The sequence below is a fragment of the Saimiri boliviensis genome, chromosome X (assembly GCF_048565385.1).
Source record: "Saimiri boliviensis isolate mSaiBol1 chromosome X, mSaiBol1.pri, whole genome shotgun sequence".
NCBI classification, from domain to species: domain Eukaryota; kingdom Metazoa; phylum Chordata; class Mammalia; order Primates; family Cebidae; genus Saimiri; species Saimiri boliviensis.
The window spans coordinates 12,122,784-12,144,460 of record NC_133470.1 but is presented as its reverse complement, the minus strand read 5'-3'; the positions used below and the strand labels follow the sequence as shown (position 1 = coordinate 12,144,460).

The following is a 21,677-nucleotide window of genomic DNA, read 5'->3' as shown; positions in this document are numbered from 1 at the left end:
TGGGTTCAAGCAATTCTCCTGCCTCAGCCTCCCGAGTAGCTGGGAATGCAGGCATCTGCCACCACGCCCAGCTAATTTTTTTGGTATTTTTAGTAGAGATGGGGTTTCACTATGTTGGCCAGGATGGTCTCCATCTCCCAACCTCATGATCCCCCTGCCTTGGCCTCCCAAAGTGCTTGGATTACAGGCGTGAGCCATCGCACCCGGCCCATTCCTTTTTATTGCTGAGTAGTATTCCATTGATTGCTGAACCATTCACCCATGAATTGACACCTAAGTTGTTTCCAGGTTTTTTGGCTATTGTGCATAAAGCTACTACAAACATTCATGTACATGTATTCACGTGAACATAAGGCTTCATTTAAAAATCCCTAGGAGTAGGACTGCTGGGTCATATGGTGAGCATATGTTTATAAGAAACTGCAAACACATTTTCCAGAGTGTTATACCATTCAAAGCCGGTTTTGAACAATTCAAATCTATGCTTTCTCCTCTCCAGTAAGCTGTTTCTCCAGATGACAGAGTGGTTTACAGGCAAAGCTTCATCTTGGGGAATGTTATTTCTACTTGAGAGCTATGGGAGGCAAAGTTACAAACTTCAGCTCAGAGTAACAAATCTAACATGATCTGGGAAGATACCGCCACAGGTGGGGGGAGGGAAACATTTGCTGAGGAAGGCTGGGAGCAGAGAGAGAGACATTGCAGCTTGGACCCCAAACTAGGAAAAATTTAGTGGTTTTGGTTGAGCCTGAGTCATCAGATTAAACAGGAAATGCAAAATGCTCTTCCAGTGAAACAGAAGAAGCTGCTAAGAGGTAGCATGGAACTATTTGTATTGCAACCAAATCCACCTCCCCAAACCCACTGCAATGGGAAATGCTGACTGCGTGTCCCTGAACTCCAGGGGTAAGTAAGCAGAGAACCATGCCCCCAGAGGACACTTGTAAATCTTTAAGCAAATCTAGGGAAAGTTGTGTGAAATGTGTCCCTTCCATAACTCATCCTAAAGCTTTTGGGGATTCTAAATATACAAATCATACTCATCACACCCTTTTATCACCAAGCTTCCTGACGGCAAATTGCCAACACAATTTGACAAAGAAAATAGCACCAATCGTTTTTCAGTTTTTTGTTTTTGTTTTTGTTTTTGTTTTGAGACAGAGTCTTGCTCTGTCGGCCAGGCTAGAGTGTGCAGTGGCGCGACCTCAGCTCACCACAACCACGGCCTCCCAGGTTCAAGTGATTCTCCTGCCTCAGCCTCCTGAGTAGCTGGGACTACAGGCATGCACCACCACGCCCAGCTAATTTTTTTGTATTTTTAGTAGAGATGGGGTTTCACCGTCTTAGCCAGGATGGTCTCGATCTCCTGACCTTGTGATCTGCCCGTCTCAGCCTCCCAAAGTGCTGGGATTACAGGTGTGAGCCACCGTGCCCAGACTACCAATAGTTTTTTAAAGCCTTGGAAGGATAGTCCTAGACCCACAGCTCTCAAGAGGTCCAGGGATGAATTTAGCAAAGCTGGCCTCCTTTCCCATATATATAGAACAAGAGGATTGTTAAGAGCATGGGACTGGAATGGCTCAAGAAAAGCTCTTTGCAGCTCTTTGAGAAAAGTAGCCAGGGTCTCCACTTAAACCTTCTTTGCTGATGGCCTTACAGCTCAAAACCAAGATTGGAACCGGCTTTGTACTCCCAAACCAAGCACCTTCCACTTGGCATATATATTTATATTCTCATTTATATCTTCTTTCAAATACCTTTTAGGATTGCCTTTTTAAAGGATTATAATTTATACTTTTCTTTTGAATTCAGTAGGCTAGAGCAGTACCTATTATCTTTTATTTTGTAAAATTGGTTGTTTTGGCTTTTGGGGAATTTGAGAGGCAAGTTAGTCTGTCATTTAGGATGGCATCATATAAGGCAGCCAAATTCATCATGCTATTTAGCCTGAAAAACCATATTGATCTTCAACCTTAAAAAAGTACAGGTTGGGAGCTGACCTGCAAACAGTCAGATATCTTGAGATAGGAAAAGGATTTACAAATTCGGGTTAGAAAGATATTCATACAAATATTTTGAACCCAAGGTATGCATCAAGTAGATTGAAAGACTAATACTATTTCTGAGCATGGATCAACCATTTGAGGACTAGTGGATTTGTATGAAATTCAAGAGCTAACCTGTGTCTTGTAAGTTAAAATAAGCATTTCTCATGCCCTAAATTAGTAGTAGAGACAGTATAGAGAGTTCCTATATAACCCTCGCCTATCTTCCTCTAAGGCTAACACCTGGGAAGTTTTTAAAAAACTGCTAATGGCGGCCAGGCACAGTGGCTCAAGCCTGTAATCCCAGCACTTTCAGAGGCCAAGGCAGGTAGATCATGGGGTCAGGAGTTAGAGACCAGCCTGGCCAACATAGTGAAACCCCATCTCTACTAAAAATACAAAAAATTAGCTGGGCATGGTGGTGAGCGCCTGTAATCCCAGCTACTAGGGAGGCCGAGGCGGGAGAATTACTTGAACCGGGAAGCAGAGGTTGCAGTGAGCCGAGATTGCACCATTGCACTCCAGCCTGGGCAATAGTGTGAGACACCGTCTCAAAAAAAAAAAAAAAAAAAAAAAAATCCTGATGGCAAAGCCACAGCCCAGACCCACAAAATGAGAATCTTTGAGATTGGGATTCAAGCATCAGTATTTCTTTGAAACTTATTTCCAGGTAGATTCAAGAAGAAGCCAAGATTTTGAACCTCTGCTTTCCACCCTTCTCAAAGTGCTGTCAGCCAACCAACAGTATTGCCATCACCTGGGAACTTGCTAGAAGCCATTTTGTCAAACTCATTTCCTGATATGACAATGACTCTGGCTACTGCAACCGGGTGGTATACCTCATGGTCCACATGGCCTCCAAGGAGTAACACCCCGGGACCATCAGCCCCAGTGAGAGCATGAGAGAAAGAGAGAGGCCCTCAGCTGCTTGGGAATCCCTGCCACATTCAGTCCCTGCCACACTGAGAATCTCCTCTCCTCGCAATTTTCATGCAGACCTTCTGAAGAGGAAAGGGCCTAGGAAACCCCACTTTGTCATGTACCACCAATAATGTTCCCTGTACTCAGCCAAAAAAAAAAAAAAAAAAGAAAGAAATGCAGCATCCTGTCTTGTCCCAAATCTACTGCATCAGAATCTGCATTTTAATGAAATCCTCAGGTATGCACATTAAGTTTTGAGAGGCAGTACTATGTATAAAATATTCAACAGACCACACAAACCTGGGTCCAATCGCTATTTGTCAGATACATGTATGTATGTATTATTTATAAATTCCTTCATCAGATATGTATTGTGTGCTTATTACTTTAAAAAGATGAATCAGACACATAGCCTACCCTCAAAGAGATCACAGTCTAGGAAGGGAAATACAATGTGCTCATAAATAATATAGTCTAAGTTAGGGATGTCACAAAATGCTTGATGGAAGAAGTGGCATTTATTTTGGACCTGGAATGAGAACTGAAAGAAAATGTTCAAAAGACAAGTGATGCAGTGATGTAGTTTGAATACATGAATAATCTCAGGGTTACTTTTTCTATAGCTTTTGGTGAATCAAATTGTTTTAATTTATTCATACATTTAATAAATATTTATTCAGCTCTTACTATTGCTATAAGACAACTACCAATACTGCTTAAGTGGCTTTTACAACCTAGTGGTGAAGACAAGTGGATAACAAGAATGACACAATTCATTAGTGTTAGTGGTAGTGTTGTGAAGGACAAGGATGGGGTGCTAGAAATCCATGTTACAGACAGACCAGACCTAGGCAGGGGTGGGAGTTATGGAGGAGGTTTCCCGGAGAAGATAACATCTAAGCTAGAAAGATTTAGTTAGACGAAGAGTGAACGGCACCCCAGGCAAAGGAAACAGCATGGACTAAGGTCAAAACAAGAAGAAATGAACGGAAGAGCAAGTTGATAAAATGGATGTCTAGTAATGTTCAACTATTCAACATTTTTCATTGGCTCCCAAATTGGGTCAAAGTAGCCTAGTCTTCAAACTGGCAGTCCTTCCTCTTTCTAAAAATTTTATACAACTATATTAATATAGAATTTGCATACTATAAAATTTTCCTTTTGCTTATTTTCATTCAAGAATTTTAGGAAATTTACTGAATTGTATAGCTATCATCCACATAATCCCAGCCTCAAGCAGCCAATAATCTATTTTTCATCTCTAGGGATTGGAAACTTAGGAGTGGAATTAGTTGGTTGTATAATAAATTTAGCTTCTTAGAAAACTGCTGCTCTTTTCCAAAGCGACAGTACCATTTTACAGTTTCATCAGCCATGTATGAGGGTTCCTGTTGCTCCATATCCCTTACAAGACTTGGTATTGTTAGTCTTTTTGTTTATAGCCATTCTACTGGGTGTGAAGTGGTATCCCATTTCACCAACCCCTCTTCCTAACTAATTTGCCAGATCTCCCACTCCTAAACCTGCTGTATGCCCAATCAAAGTGAACCCCTTGCTGTTTTGTTTTTTGTTTTTTTTTCAGTGAGGCTCCTTGATATCCCCAAATTATGCCTTTGTTCACTCTTTGAATGTGTTACTTGACTGGATATGTATTTTTGGTGAGGGAGAAGGGCTGGAAATTGAGAGCTCAAATTGGTAGGAGTACAGAAGACTTGACTTTCTCACAACATGGGGCCACTTTCAAGTTTCTCCTACAAGCCCCACCACCATACCTTTCTAAATACCTTGCCTGTCATCTTGGTCACACATGACCTAGATTAATACTTAAGAAGCTATAGAGATGCTTATGCTTCCTCAGGGGAGGAAACTGTGTGAACTTAGCAATTAACAGAAAGAAAGGAAAAAAAAGAAATTAAAAGGAGAAGTGACTACCCTTGAAATTATACCACAGAAAGGAGAATACATTCAAATGATGGTGAAGTCTTATTAAAAAGACTTTAAGCCTCCCAATTTAGAAGCTGGCTTGTGGTAGCCAAGAAATTAGAGAATGATTTGTTATTTAAGAGTGAAATTGCTAGTAGTCTTGGATTAATCGCCACAAAAAAGCTGCCACTGTAATAAAAAGCAGAGATCTGGTAACCCTGTTTCAATTCCTTCCTCCCTCTTAAAGAAAGCCTTTTAGTTATTTTTATTTTGATTAACGTTTCCCTCAGAAAATAGGAAGAAATTAGGAGCAACTTACTTGGCAAAGGTTTAGTAATTAAAACCACTGAAATCAATGGTTTAAGTATGTATTTGGGATAATATTCACGCTTTTTAATTTTTATTTTTGTCTTACCCAAGTGGATAACATAAAGTTGATTATACAAAAATCAACAGTTGCAGAAAGCCTATTAGAAAGAAGCAGCCATTCTTGAACTCTTTGAAAATGTCTGCCCTCGATGAATTAGTTGTCAGGTTTCTACTTATGTTAAATTGTTAATACTTTCACTTAAAATAGCAAAATGACTGCAATTTTTAAGTTATTTCAAACTAGGTTTTAAATTCTGGGGTTGAAAGTAAGCTTAAACAACTGAGTATTTGAGTAAATTCTGCATTTTTTATGATGAGGCAAATCGTATGAGCCATTTAATTACTTTAATTCAATCCAGAGATTTGATATTTTCTTCTGAGTTCTCACAGTTGGATAGTTTAAAAATATTTCTAGGATTGAATTGAAACCTGCGAGAACTATAATAAAGCCATACATCTGTCTGTATTTTTGGTTTCTCTCTCTTTTTTCTTTTTCTTTTTCTTTCTTTCATTTCTTTCTTTTTCTTTTCTTTCTTTCTTTTTTTGACAAGATCACGCTCTGTCACTGAGGCTGGACTGCAAGTGGCAAAATCATGGCTCACCGCAACCTTGACCTCCCCAGGCTCAGGCGATCCTTCCACCTCAGTCTCCTGAGTAGCTAGGAGTACAGGTGTGCACAAGCACACCTGGCTAATTTTTGTATTTTTAGTAGAGACGGGGGTGTCACCACGTTTCCAGGCTGGTCTCGAATCCTTGGGCTCAAGTGATTCTCCCGCCTGTGCTTCACAAAGTGCTGGGATTACAAGTATGAGTCACCATGCCTGGCCTTGTATTTTTTGATAGTATTGAATGAAATTTGCCTCAATAAATAAAAATCCTTTCAATATGCTTCAACTTTAAAATCTTTAAAAAGCTGCTTAGTTTCATTATTTTCATGTGGAAGCAGCATTGTCACAAAGTTTTATTTTGAAGACTGAATTGTATATGGAGTACTGTCCAACTAAAAGAGAACAAATAATCAGGAAAAGAGAGATTATTGACAAATGAGCCTTAGTGGAGAATCATTGACTTTCAAAGCTGCCAGAGATATTAGCAATTGTTCAGTTTCACCTCCAGATTTCTTAGATGAAGAAGCTATGGGAAGCCAATTTCACAAACCTGATCTATGATCCTTATGCTCTCCACTCCTCTCACTCCCAGAATGTTGCCTTGATTCAAACATTATAGCAAAGTGAGAAACCACAGGTATGAGAGCTCACTGAGCTTCCCAGGCAGTCCTGCCATCTATAGACCCATGCCATTCTGCATTTTCCTCTTGTTTATGAAGGTGATTCTCTCATCTATTCACCCTATGTCCACTTATCTCTGCCACTTATGTCAAACCAACCCTTCTAAGTCCTGCCTTAGCTCTCCTGCGTATGCTTTCACTTTCTTCCTGTCTGTTGCCTCTTTCCCCCAGCTTGTAATTCTCCCGTCTTTATTAAAAACATGCACCCACAGACACACTCTCACATCTGGATTATCAAGTACAGTAACCTTGTAGATTCATGTTTTGAGATTGTTCTTAGTCCATAGAGTATAAAACTGATTGAATGATGGTAAACATCTGCAGATGACAGTCATTTACAGAAAGGGCACTAAAGCCATGAAGCTGAAGCTGCAGGACTGATGGGTCTGAGCTAGAAGACAGAGGCCATCAAAGATTCAGCTTCAGTTGGATATGGGCTTTATGAGTGTACTACGTCAGATCCATGAAAGAGGAAGGGTTACTGCTCACTGCTGCCTGGAGCTGTGACTTCTATGAAATTACTTAACTAGGGTCAAAGGAAGAAGCAGATACTTCCTTGCAACTAGGACTTGAGCTGAGCTGATACCTGAATCATAAATACTCAACAAGATTCTGGATTTAGGACCCAGGGAATCATAGGATACAACTATAAAACTTTTAAATGTTGGGGAAAGAATAATGAGAAAGAAAAATTAATCTCTCAATGAAAATGAAACTACTAAACAAAATTCCAAATTGATATAATTATTACTAAGAATGACAATGACAAAATGAAAATAAGGATATGTCATAACTATAACGTTAAAATCTAAGATGATTTGAAGAAATACTTAAATATATTTAGAACCCTCAAAGAGATAAAAAAAAGAAATAATATTCATAAGATTAAAATGACAAATTAGGAAGAATATACAGAAATGGAACAGAAAGTAGATAGGAAGAAGAATGAAGTAGAAATGCTTGAAATTAGAAATATGGTGATTGAAATTAAAACCTTAACAAACTAAACTCTAGATTTGCAACAATTAGAAAGTTGGTGATTCAAAATATGAATCAATTAATTTACCCAAAACACATTAGAGAGAGATGAAGGGGAAAAAATAGCTAAATATAAAAGCACATTTAAGAGACATGTAAGATGATTAAAAGCCTCCAACATTTTTCAAGAAAGAGAGTAGAGACAACATTAGAGGTGGAATAATGAAAACGATGATGGCTGAGAATATTCAAGTATTGAGAATAGAAAAGAAACGTGGACTCAGATTGAAACTGCCATGAAGGTCTCTGTTGCACATTCTTAACTCTGCTTTTGTAGTATGAAAGCAGCCATAGACAATAAATAAATGAATGGACATGGCTGCGTGCCAGTACAATCTGATTTACAAAAACAGGCACACAGCAGGCTAAAGTAGGCGGGGAGGCCATAGTTTGACAGCTCTTGATCTAAAGAATAACCACTGGTGGCTAGGCGTGGTGGCTTATGTCTATAGTCACATCACTTTGGGCGGCCGAGGTGGGCAGATCAATTGACCCCAGGAGTTCAAGACCAGCCTGGGCAACCTGGCGAAACCCCGTCTCTACTAAAAATACAAAAATTAGCTGGGCATGGTGGCATGCTCCTGTAGTCCCAGCTATTCAGGAGGCTGAAGCAGGAGAATCACTTGAACGTGGGAGGCCAAGGTTGCAATGATCAGAGATGGTGCCACTGCACTCCAGCCTGGGCGACAGAGCCAGACTCTGTCTCTAAAATAAAATAAATAAAGAATAATCATTGTTTATATTTTCATGTATATCTTTCCAGATGTTCTTCATATATCCATGTAAGTATGTATATATGAGGTACATTATATACACATAAGTAATTTTAAAAGAGGTTATATAATAGCTGAATCACAAATGACTTGGACCACACTTGCTCTTCTGAGTACCCACTTTTGGACAACTCTCAGTGTCCATTATCATGTCTAAAAAAATTTTTCTACTACTGAAATGCTAATGAATTACGTAGATTTTAACTACAGCTTTTGAGGCTTGGTGGAGGAGGGTTTACATCACACTACCCAATGCAAAGCTTTTTAACAGCCCCTTTTGCTCATCTTTGTTTTCCCCCAGTGTTCCTCGCCCTGTAGCAGGCAGCTAACATTCACCTCTCCCTTCCACCATCCTCTCTCAGCACAATTCTGCAGCCACACTGGTCCTTTGCTTCCTCCCTCATCCCAGCTCTACAAGTAGCCTCGGCCTGCATATTCCAACCACCCAGCAAAATAAACACCTAGTAACTACAGAGTCAGCAGGAGAAAATCCGAGGCCCTAGCCAGAGACAGATCAACTTATTTCTCAAGCACATTCCAGGAAGGATCTCCATTCATTCTGTCCCAATATACCTCTACATTCTTTGTTTTGATGATCACATAGAATTTATTGTATGCATATATCATTATTTGTATAACCAAGCCCCCAGTTTTGAACAAGAGGCTACATACTAAAAATCTTTTATCTACCAAGTCTTTAATTTTCTTACAAACCCATCCAACACAGTTGCACTGTATCTGCCAATACAGTTCATGCAACTGAATGGAAAGCAAACTCCATAAGAGTATTTTATAACTCTGTAAGAGTATTAAACTCTTATACTTCTAGAGTGTAAAACTCTAGAAAAGTATTTTGTCAGAAAAAAATCATGTTTTTGAAATAGTAGGTTTTAAAAGAAAATAAAGACAGAGGGTTAGAAGTGAGAAAATTCAGGTTATCAGTAGCTTAATATCTCTCTCTCTCTCTGTGTGTGTGTGTGTGTGTGTGTGTGTGTGTGTGTGTGTGTGAGTGACTGTAGGCAGGTTACTGAGACCTTTGTGGATCAATTTCTCAAACAGGTAACAGAGATGAAAACAACTTTCATTAGCTACTGTCACAAAATCATATGATAAACATCTGTATTCATTTCCTGTGACTGCTGTAATTATTACAAACTTGGTGGCTTAAAATAGCAGATATGAAGGCCAGGCGTGGTGGCTCATGCCTGTAGTCCAAGCGCTTTGGAGGCCAAGGTGGGTGGATCACCTGAGGTCGGGAGTTCAAGACCAGCCTGACCAAAATGGCGAAACCCCATCTTTTTATTAAAAATTAAAAATTTTTAAAAATATAACAGATATTTATTTTCTCACAGCTTTGGAGTCAAGAATTCCAAAATGGAAGGGTCAGCAAGCTGCACTCCCTCCAAACACTCTTAGGGAGAATCTTTTCTTGCTTCATCCAGTTTCTGATGCCTCTAGGCAATCCCCAACTTGTGGCTGCATCTGTCGTCCCTGCCTCCATCTTCACATGGCCTTCCTCTTCTGTCTCTTATAAGGACACTTGTCATTGTGCAGTATTTAGGGTCCCCATAATCCAGGAGGATCTCATTTTAAGATCCTTAACTTCATTACATCTGTACAGATCCTTTTTCCAAATTAAGGTAATGTCCACAGGTTCTGGGGGTTAAGATGTGGACATATCATTTTGAGGTCCACCATTTAATGCACTGCAATATTCTTTGTAAGTGTTCTGAGAACCCAGGAGGAATAAGTAAATCCTTTGATTCAATCAAGAATGAGCAGAATGTGAATAAAAAATACTAGAAGATAACCTTTATCCTGGGCACTGGCATACATTTCAATAATATCTCTAATTTCTTTACGGATATATTTACATTTCTAAGTGTAAGCAATGAAGATTATTACGATAAATTTAAAATTTGGTAATTTGTTTTTAAACTGATTTTTTTGTTTTGTTTTGTTTTGTTTTTTAAAGCAGTCATCCCAGTCCATATTAGAACGATCTGAACAGCAGATCAGGGCTGCTTCTAGTTTGGAGGAACTACTTCGAATTACTCACTCTGAGGACTGGAAGCTGTGGAGATGCAGGGTGAGGCTCAAAAGTTTTACCAGTATGGACTCTCGCTCAGCATCCCATCGGTCCACTAGGTTTGCAGCAACTTTCTATGACATCAAAACACTAAAAGGTAGGTGTGTGGATGTGAAGACAAATTCTTTCTCTCTATCAGATAGTGACAAACACACTTACTTTCTCCAAAAGTCTGGGTAGGGCAGATATGTGTCAGAGGGAGAATGAAAGTCAGTCTTTGATTTCATAACTTCAGTGTTAGTGGAGAATCTTGATTTTTTAATGATTACTTCACAGAGAAATATATTCAATATAGTTTTTTGAGATAAACACAAAAGAACATTTCAAAATATGGAAATAAGTTTAACTGAAGGATGTAGGGGCAAAGAAAACCCAGAAAGACTGTTGTTCTCAATAGAAAAAAAATCATTAGGTTTAATTAGAAAATAAAACCTGGGAATTCACCCACAAGGAGCATTCTACTGCCATGCATGCATAGATACAAATCAATAGATGGCCAGGCATTGTGGCTCATGCCTGTAATCCCAGCACTTAGGGAGGCCAAGGCAGGCAGATCGCTTGAGCCCAGTGGTTTGAGACTAACCTGGACAACATGGCAAGACTCCATCTCTACAAAAAAAAAAAAAAAAATAGAATAAAATAGCTGAGCACGTGCCTGTATTCCCAGCTACTTGGGAGGCTGAGGTGGGAGGATCACCTGAGCCCAGGAGGTTGAGGCTATAGTGAGCCATGATCACACTACTGCACTGCAGCCTGGGCAACAGAACAAGATTCTGTCTCAAAAAAAACACCACCCACAAACCAATAGATTAGGTATAGCTTTTTTTATTTCTGCAAAGTTTTGTGATTTTTAGTAAAAGTGAAAAGTGAAAGTTGGATACTGAGTTGTAGTATTGGGTACTGGTATTGCTAGAATAATGAAGGGACAAAATTCTCAAGGCAAAATGATCAAAACTCCAGACTACAAAATAACATAATTTGAAATAAGGGTAATGATTGTTCTCTAGTAAGGTATGAAGGTTCTTTAAAACAAAACCAGGCACGGTGGATGATCCCTGTAATCCCAGCACTTTGGGAGGCTGAGGCAGGTGGATCACCTGAGGTCAGGAGTTCAAGACCAGCCTGACCAACATGGTGAAACCCTATCTCTACAAAAAATACAAAATTAGCTGGGCATGGTGCACACCTGTAATCTCAGCTACTTGGGAGGCTGAGGCAAGAGAACTGCTTGAACCCGGGAGGTGGAGGTTGCAGTGAGCCAAGATCCTGCCATTGCACTCCAGCCTGGGCAACAAGAGTGAAACTCCACTGTCTCAACAAAAAGAAAGAGGCCAGTGCAGTGGCTCATGCCTGTAATCCCAGCACTTTGGGAGGCTGAAGTAGACAGATTACAAGGTCAGGAGATCAAGATCATCCTGACCAACATAGTGAAACCCCATCTCTACTAAAAATACAAAAAAAAAATTACCTGGGTGTGGTGGCGCATGCCTGTATTCCCAGATACCCAGGAGGCTGAGGCAGGAGAATTACCTGAACCTGGGAGGCAGATTGCAGTGAGCTGAGATCGCACCACTGCACTATACCCTGGGTGATAGTGTGAGACTCCATCTCGAAAGGAAGGAGGGAAGGAAGGAAGGAAGGAAGGAAGGAAGGAAGGAAGGAAGGAGGGAGGGAGGGAAGGAAGGAAGGAAGGAAGGAAGGAAGGAAGGAAGGAAGGAAGGAAACCAGTGAAAGTTGTGGGGTTTCTGATTAGGCATTTAATTTTTTGATGACATGTCAAAACAATACAAGAAGCTGCTACAGCATTGCTGATCTAGCATTCTAGATTTGATTAACGTGGTAAATGATTATATATATAGCATAATTCAAATTGACCACTAGGCCAGAATTATTTTTTTCTTTCTACCTAAAATTGTATTTTTTTTTCCGTTTGTAAAAAGACATTGGGGTTAGCAATCCCATTACTGGGTATATACCCAAAGGATTATAAATCCTTCTATTATAAAAGCACATGCACACGTATGTTCATTGCAGCACTGTTTACAATAGCAAAGACCTGGAACCAACCCAAATGCCCATCGATGATAGACTGGACAGGGAAAATGTGGCACATATACACCATGGAATACTGTGCAGCTATAAAAAATGATGAGTTAGTGTCCTTTGTAGGGACATGGATGAATCTGGAAACCATCATTCTCAGCAAACTGACACACGAACAGCAAATCAAACACGGCATGTTCTCACTCATAGGCGGATGTTGAACAATTTGAGAACACGTGGACACAGGGAGGGGAGCATCACACACTGGAGTCTGTTGGGGAGGCCAAGAGGGGACAGCGGGGGAGTGGGGAGGTCAGGGAGGGATAACATGGGGAGAAATGCCAGATATAGGTGACAGGGGGATTGAGGCAGCAAACCACATTGCCATGTGTGTACCTATGCAATAATTCTGCATTATCTGCAGAACCTAAAGTACCATTAAAAACAAGATGTTGGGATTGCACGGTCCTCTGTTGTTGGCTGTGGGGAAAGCTGTGCATAGATGGGGAAATATTCTTCGGTAGCACCTTAGGCATGAGTGTGAAGAGGATTCTTTGTGTTCATGTGTATGACTGTGTCTAAGTGAGTTGACATGGTGGGAATCATAGCCTCAAACTCACTTAAGACAGGCATTTGAAGCTCTAGATGTTTCTATGTGGTGAATTATATAGCCTTAATGAAAACAAAGAGTTGGCACCTCATCTAGAGGTCAAAGGCCTTAACCAGATTACCTGACTAAGACCTGAGGTAAGACTGAAGATAGTTCATGAAGATGAACATTACCATAAAACCAAGACTAGGTGATCTGAAAAAAGTCAATGACAATGACATTTTCTAAGGAGAAAACCATTTAAAAAATCACAGAATTTGCAAACTCTAAAATTTATCTCCTAATTCCACAGGGGATCATCTAATGTTATTTACTAAGTTAGAAGCAATAAATAGTGAAATCGCATGTTACACCAATTAGAATTTGTTTCCAACTCTCCCTCATGGATTTCAAGGTAATTTCCTAAGGCAGAGTAGTCCTGCTGGGAAGTAGTAAGGAATAGTAGAGTTATGAAGCCTTTAATCAGTGGCATTGGTCATAATCGCATATGATTTTGATTAAAAGCTTACCACTGCAATTTCAAAACTGAGTTTTATAAAAAGAGAAAAAGCAAATGGAAGGAAACATTTAAGTGGAATTTCAAATCAGGAATATTTTTATAGGTCAGTTTCTTGTTTTTTCAAGGATTCATGGTTAATTGTAGTGAATTAAATAATACCCATAATAATACTTAATTGAGTAATTTATCTCTCATGTGTTCAGCCTTCAGGCTTTTAATACAAATATTAATAATCAGAAATTTTAAGAAAAGTTTTCTCGGGATAGAATGTTTTATTATGAGAAAAAAAAATACCAAACTTTAGGTAAACTGTGTAGTATAATGCAGTGCTCCAGACAACTTTTATGTTTTCGGTGATTGAAGAAGCAACCTATCAAGAAAATTGGTATGAAGGGGTGAAAAAGGAAAAAGGATATGGAGAAGATGTCATAAGGGGATAATTTAGGACTAGGGTCACATGTCAAATGAGTATACTTCAAGCAGACGTTCTTTCTATCCCTTCCTTTCTCATATATGGGAATTCAGAATAATCTCAGCAGAGTTCTTGAAAATGCAGTAAAAATAAAGGAGTTTGTCTATTGTTGCATAACACATTACCCAAAACTTAGCTGCTTAAAGCAATGTTTATCTCAGTTTCTGTGGGCCTAGATTGGTTTCTCAGAAATGCAGACATGGCCTAGATTGATTTCTCTGCTTCAGATGTCTCCAGAGGCTGGCGTCAAGATGTTGACTTGGGCTGCAGGCATCTCAGGGCTTGCAGTCTGTAAGTCTGTAAGGAGGGTGTGATTTCAAGTTCGATCAGCTGTGGTTTGCAGGACTCAATTCTTCACAGGCTGTGGGACTGAGGGTCTCAGTTCCTCACTGGCTATTGGCCAGAGGCTGTCCGAAGTTCCTTGTCACGTAGACCTTTGTAACATGGCAGCGAACTAACACAGTAACAGAAAACCAAACACTTATGTGTTCTCACTCATAAGTGGGAGTTGAACAATGAGCACATATGAACACAAGGAGGGGAACATCACACACCGTGGCCTGTCAAGGGATGGGGGACAAGGGGAGGTAGAGCATTAGGACAAATACCTAATGCATGTGGGGCTTAAAACCTAGATAACGTATTGATAGGTGCAGGAGACCACCATGGCACATGTGTACCTATATAACACACCTGCACATTCTGCACAGGTATCCCAGAACTTAAAATAAGTTTAAAAAAAAAGGACTGCAAGTGGAGGAGAGAGAGAGTGTGTGTGACAAAGAGAGAGTGAGAAGAGAAGAGAGCTTGCAAAAAGTAGAAAATTAAAGAAACTTAAAAGAAATTTTAAAAGACTGAGATCTTTTTTAATGTCATCATGGAACTGGCCTCCCATCACTTTTGCTGTATTCTCTTCATAAGAAGCAAGTTACTAGGTCCAGCCCACACACAAGGAGAAGGGATTTACACAAGGCCATGACTATCATGAGGTGTGGCCCACTGGGGGTCAGTTTCAAAGCTGCCTACCACAAGAGATTTTCATCAGCACAACATCCCCACATATAATAAACTCTATAGTTCCGTGGCAAGCTACAAGGAAGTCTGTAATATCTTCATCATAAAGTTGAATCTTTCCCCCAAAACACCTGTAGAAAAGCTATACTGCATTAAGTATCAAAGGGTCAAAATCTAGTTTAAAAAATAAATTATGAGAGAAAAGGAAATACTGTTTTACAAGAAAGTACATCATTGTTTTATTCCCATAGGCTTGTTTCTTTTTTTCTTGTTACCTACAAATAACTATGGCCAGAGGATTGCTCATTCCATTAGTATGAACAGGCTTATTTCATCATTTATATAAATATCAGTATTGGGCACTTGCAAATGAGAAAACTCTGATTTGAGGAAAGATTAGTTTCACTTCAATTTCCATTCATGCGTTTGCCAAATTTAAATCCTACTCTAATTAAGTAACCAACAGAAACATATTTCTTGATGATGCTAAAACCTACCTATACCTGGCTTCAAGTCAAAGAAATGCTATCCAGTTATATCCTGTAAATTTGCTTGACAAATAATATTTACATGTTATTTCTTTATATGCTTCTATTTACTTCCCTATTAGCCATCTTCTCCAGATGTATCCAGTGTAATTATGTACAGGATATGGTGTTCTACCTCAAAGGGAAATAAAATACTTACATTCTACAAAGGTATGGTATATGGGAAAGAACATAGATAATGGTTTTAATTTCTCTGCAAGCAATCTTTAGTTAAAAGACTGACAAAAGATATTCATCTAATAAAAGAAACAAGCAGTAGAAATGTGAAAATAACTATGTTCAGCATAACCCTGGCACACATTGGTACATCAGGGCCATTCCATCTGCTAGCCCCAGTGAGCTTTCTCTCTGCAGTTATAGACGAAGAATGGCAAAGAACTCAGTGCAGCCCCAGAGAAACGTGTGTGGATGTCGCCAGTGAGGTGGGGAAGAGTACCAACACATTCTTCAAGCCCCCTTGTGTGAACGTGTTCCGATGTGGTGGCTGTTGCAATGAAGAGAGCCTTGCGTGTATGAACACGAGCACCTCGTATATTTCCAAACAGGTATGAGGACATCGGTAAGCCTGCCTTCTCCAAAGCTCTGATGATGATATTGTTGGTAGCTACAACAATCTTGTTGCCAAGCACTGTACTAAATGCTTTATGTGCATAATCACATTTAATCCCTGAAACAAGCCAAGAGGGTATTTTATCCTTTCTTATAGATGAGGAAACTGAGGCTCAGAGAGGTAACTTACTTATCCAAGGTTACTCAGCTGCTAAATAGCAGATCTGGGATTGAAACCCAGGTCTGTGGGAGGCCAGAGCCTGAACCCTTATCAGTTATTGTCTCTCTGATCCTATAATGTCAAGACGCAGAAAACCATATGGCAGTTACTAGGATAGGATGTTAAAAGGAATGAAGATAGCTGTGCTGTCTGGTGTATCCATCAGGTTCTGTGTTGCTCAAATGGAGTGATTGAGAAAAGTTTAATGAAGGCTGTGGGCAGAATTGAGGGAAGAGGGATGGGACAGTGAAGCACCTGAAGCTAGCAAAATGGGGGAGTTGCCCCCACGCTTACATTGAGGAGACAAGGGGCCTGAGCAGTTACAGGAACCCAGAGGGAAAGTGGAGAAGAGGGTTGCTGGACTGGCCACTGTCAACCCTTAGCCTGGCAGGGAGTGGGGACAGGGGCTGGGAGAGGCAACAGGGTTTATAAATGCAGCCCATAGAGGGCAGTGTCCTGGGGCACAGAGCCTGATGGGGAAGGAAGAAGCGAGAATGATGTCTCTGGAGGCAAAGAGAATATCTAGCACAGAAGACGTTTGGAAATAATTCTGCAGTTTCTATGAAAGACATAATTCTGCCCTCTTTAATCTTATAAAACTCCCTTTGCTTAGCAGGTAAGTTTTCATTTCTCTGGTTACCATGTTTTTGTAAAATGTAATAAATGTTGCATATGAGAGCAGTAGTAACAAACTTGGGAAAGCAATATTAAAAAATAGTGAATCAAACTACATTTTTCAGTATCTTTTGCAAATTCCTTGAATGTTGATATACTCATTTAATTGTCAATTTGCCTACATGATTTATTCTCCTGTAACTGTAAAAAGAGGTAGTACAAGAAAAATATATGCACTGAATATATTCATGTTAGGTAATTTTCTTAATGCTGATTTGTTTTGTTAATAGATTTACTTGTCCTTAATTTTGTTCCTCCACCCTCTAAAATGTCCTTTAAACTGGAGAGTTTCTTTTTCTAAATTCTTTTAGAGAATCTTGGAGCTCGTGCAAATTTTAAAGTCTACTATTTGACAATTAGAAAAAAAAAATGACCCAAGTAGGGCTAAGCATCAATTCTCTGTAGAAACAAAGCTTGCATAATGTAAGAGGGTTTAGTTCATGATCATGTGATTCCCTAGAGCATAGCCAAAAAATTGTGCAAGAAGATGAAGTTTATGCAAAGTAAACACTCCAAAAACACTCTCACTTAGACTCATGGAAGTTCCATTACATATTGAGAGGTCAGAATAAACACAATCTTAATGGATTGCTTCCACTTAATAGATAGCTGAGTACTCTATTTTTACTGATGTACTCAACAAATGATTAATTTTATAGAATGTACTTAAGTGTAAGTGTTCAGCAGTTTTTCTTTCCAAATATGCATTTTTGAACATTTTAATAGTTTTTAAAAAACTAGTTCTCCCCAAAGTTATGGACTATTTTGCAAACCACCTCTTAGAAACAAAGTGAACAAATGACTACTCTCTGTAGTAAGGACTATGTGGAATGGTGATTGAATGGACAATGCATTCAAATCAAGTTCAAACTTACTCACACAGCATAGAACCACTCAAGAAAGTTGTATCATCTCTCTGTACATCTGTTTCTTCACCTGTAAGATGGGGATAATAAAAAGCCACCTTATAATGTTGTTATAAGGGGTAAATGAAATAACATCAAAGCACTTACAACAGGGCCTGGCCTATGGAAAATGTAGAAAGAATGATATCTATGTTAGCTATAATTATTTGTTTGGGCATGATGATATTGTACCAGTCAGGTACTAATAAATAATGCTGCATAACAAACACCCTAAAACTCAGTGGTTCCAAAAACAATGTGTTTTCTCATGTATGTATCTGAGGTTCCGTTAATTTAGGGTGGATTCTGCTGGGCTTGACTCTAAGCTGCAGTGTGAGTCCAAGTCAGGTTCTGTGTTTCCCATCCCTTGGACCAGCAAGCCTACAGATCATGTTCTTCTCATGGCTACCACATAAGTTGGAGAAAACAAGGCCACAAAACAGGCACAGTTCAAATTTGTACTTGTGTCATGTCTGCTAACATCTCACTAGCCTAGGAAATTGATGTGGCCAAATACAAAGACAAGACACTAGAAATTATTTCTTCAATAGAGACGGTATGAGAAGGGATACATAAATAGTTTGAATAATAATCTACCCTAGTAAAATCATAAAGAAACTGCATACCTTTTTTTTTTTTTTTTTTTTTTTTGAGACAGAGTCTCACTCTGTCACCCAGGCTGGAGTGCAATGGTGTGCTCTCGGCTCACCACAACCTCCACCTCCTGGGTTCAAGCAATTCTCCTGCCTCAGCCTCCCAAGTAGCTGGGATTACATGTGTGTACCACCACACCCAGCTAATTTTTGTATTTTTAAGTAGAGACTGGGTTTCACCATGTTGGTCAGGCTGGTCTCGAACCCCTGACCTCGTGATCTGCCCACCTCAGCTTCCCAAAGTGCTGGGATTACAGACATGAGCCACCATGCCAGGGTGAAAATGCATACCTTTAATCTCATTTAATCTTTACAATTTACACTCAAATTTAAAGCAGGAGCAGGGATTAACAGTAACATTTTACAAGGGTATCAGTAATCAAAAATTTAAGAGATTTGACCAAACTTAAACACTTCGTAAAGTTAGATGAACCTGTTTATTTCCATTCTTAATGGACAACTTAAGCTAAAGTCATTGCCATAAATGACAAAGGCAAAAATTCAGACTATAACAACTTTAAAAATAATATATAAAATTTAAAAATCTATTATGGTTATCTTTCTCTGCTGTAGCTCTTTGAGATATCAGTGCCCTTGACATCAGTACCTGAAATAGTGCCTGTAAAAGTTGCCAACCATACAGGTTGTAAGTGCTTGCCAACAGCTCCTCGCCATCCAATTGGATCTTCAATTATCAGAAGATCCATCCAGATCCCCGAAGAAGATGGGTAAGCATTTTTTTTTACTGGTTTATGCTTGTTCTTGCCTTGCTGTAACTGTGTGTAGAGAATACTTCATTAATTATAGAGTTATCACTTTCTCTTCAAATTATTCATCTTTTAGCTTCTAACATGAATCTACTGGTAATAACTTGCAAATACATGTTGTTATTAGATATATTTTGTGGTAGGACCAAAAAGCTCAGTAGTATAAGCTTATCATGTGTACTCGTAGACACATTTGTTCTTAATAGGCATAGTCTAATGCAGGTGTAAAACTGCTCTAGCCCCAAATTTGGCACATGTACCCTGGTTCCAGAACAAGCCTTAAATGCACCTCATTTCAGGCTGTTTGTATATTTACATCCTGAAATGAGAGAAAACAAAGGAGATTCCTGGAGTTGTTGGGAAGTGGCAAAACTAGCAGCATGTGAGTTTTGCAACTTTCCTTTTTAAAAAATTTATTTATTATACTTTAAGTTCTGGGGTACATGTGCAGATCATGCAGGTTTGTTACATAGATATACATGTGCCATGGTGGTGGTTTGTTGCATCCATTGCCCCGTCATCTACATTAGGTATTTCTCCTAATGCTATCCCTCCCCAATCCCCCCAACCCCTGCTATTCCTCCCCTAGCCCCTCATCCCCCAGGCCCCAGTGTGTAATGTTCCCCTCCCTGTATCCGTGTGTTCTCATTGTTCAACACCCACTTATGAGTGAGAACATGTGGTGTTTGGTTTTCCGTTCTTGTCTCAGTTTGAATCTTTCCCCCTTAAATTACTAAATGGAAAACCCTTATTTTAAATTAAAATGACTTAATATTAATTTGGCTTTGAAATTCTCTTGAGATTAATTTTGGGATGATTTACAAGGCAAACGATGACACTCTGAAGTATCTTGAAACCAAAAGTAAGGATCACTTATTTGAAGAAAAAAAAGGATTTAATATAAAGAAACAAGTAAAGGGTAACTGAATAAAAAGATAATTAGATACTTAGATTTTGCAAAAGTAAAACAATAAATATATTGTGTGAGTGGCAAGTAAAAGAGTAAACTGGTGATTAGTTAACATAGAGTCAAGAAGACACCTCCGCCCCTCTCCAGCAGAAGAGAAAACTTGTAGAAAAGAAACATTTGGCCAGACGCCGTGGCTTAGACCTGTAATCCCAGCACTTTGGGAGGCTGAGGTGGGCGGATCACGAGGTCAGGAGAGGGAGACCATCTGGCTAACATGGTGAAACCCTGTCTCTACTAAAAATACAAAAAGTTAATTGGGTATGGTGGCACACGCGTGTAGTCCTAGCTACTTGGGAGGCTGAGGCAGGAGAATTGCTTGAACCTGGGAGGAGGTGGAGATTGCAGTGAGCCGAGATCACAGCACTGCATTCCAGCCTGAGACTCTGTCTCAACAACAACAACAAAAAAACAAAAAAAAGAAAAGCAACATTTATTTTTCAAGATGTTCCCTCTGTCTTGGCCAATGATTTTATCTTTATTTTAAGGAAAATAATCTTAGGAGGTATGTTAGAACATATTTAATTTTGGTAAATAAACTGTTGACAGCTATAATTTGCATAGTTTTAACATATATCTTAAGAAGATTACAATTTCCAAAATTACAGTTTAGTTTCTAAACATTTCCACATAGAATGTTTATAATTACAGGGTCACTATCTAGTAAGATGCAGTTCATAAATAAAAATTAAGCTTCTTTAAAATCTTAACTCTTCTCATATCCTTATCATTTTCTGGTGAGAACATTTGAAATTTACTGTTAGCAATTTTGAAATCTACAATACATTATTATTATTGACTACAGTGACCATGCTGTGAAACAGATCTCAAAAACTTCTTTCTCCAAACTGAGATTAAAAAGCTAAAAATAAATTTAAAAAATCTTAACTATTCTCTACTCAAAAATTTATTTAATGTTCCAAAGTTGTGTTTATCCTTGAAAGTGTTAAAATCTGGTTCATTGTTTTCTTTTCCTAGCTGTTCCTATCCCAAGAAACTCTGTCCTATTGACATGCTGTGGGATAGCAACAACTGTAAATGTGTTTTACAGGAGGAGAATCCACTTGCTGGAACAGAAGGTAATGATAGTAGTAGTAAAATAGTAACACTAATAATAAAAGGAGCAACAATAGCAGCAAACATTATTGAGTACTTAGTATGGCCAGGCAATGTTGTTAAGTCTTTTATATGTTTTACCTCATTTAATTCTCACAACAATGCTATAATATAATAGTTATTTCTTTTTTTACAATTACAAAATGGACACACCAAGATATTGAGTAATTTCCTGAAGGTCACACAGCTGAGA

At 39.0% G+C, this 21,677-nt stretch overlaps 1 protein-coding gene across 2 annotated transcripts in view; it reads left to right on the top strand.

The window, feature by feature from the left end:
* VEGFD (vascular endothelial growth factor D) overlaps window positions 1-21,677 on the top strand; it is a 47,215-nt gene that overhangs the window by 10,962 nt on the left and 14,576 nt on the right. For both annotated transcript variants that reach the window (XM_010336608.3, XM_003920345.4), the window contains exons 2-5: window positions 10,333-10,543; window positions 15,987-16,177; window positions 19,208-19,362; window positions 21,347-21,447. In XM_010336608.3, coding sequence (XP_010334910.1) covers window positions 10,333-10,543; window positions 15,987-16,177; window positions 19,208-19,362; window positions 21,347-21,447 — 658 coding nt within the window. The remainder of the gene's footprint in view (window positions 1-10,332; window positions 10,544-15,986; window positions 16,178-19,207; window positions 19,363-21,346; window positions 21,448-21,677) is intronic.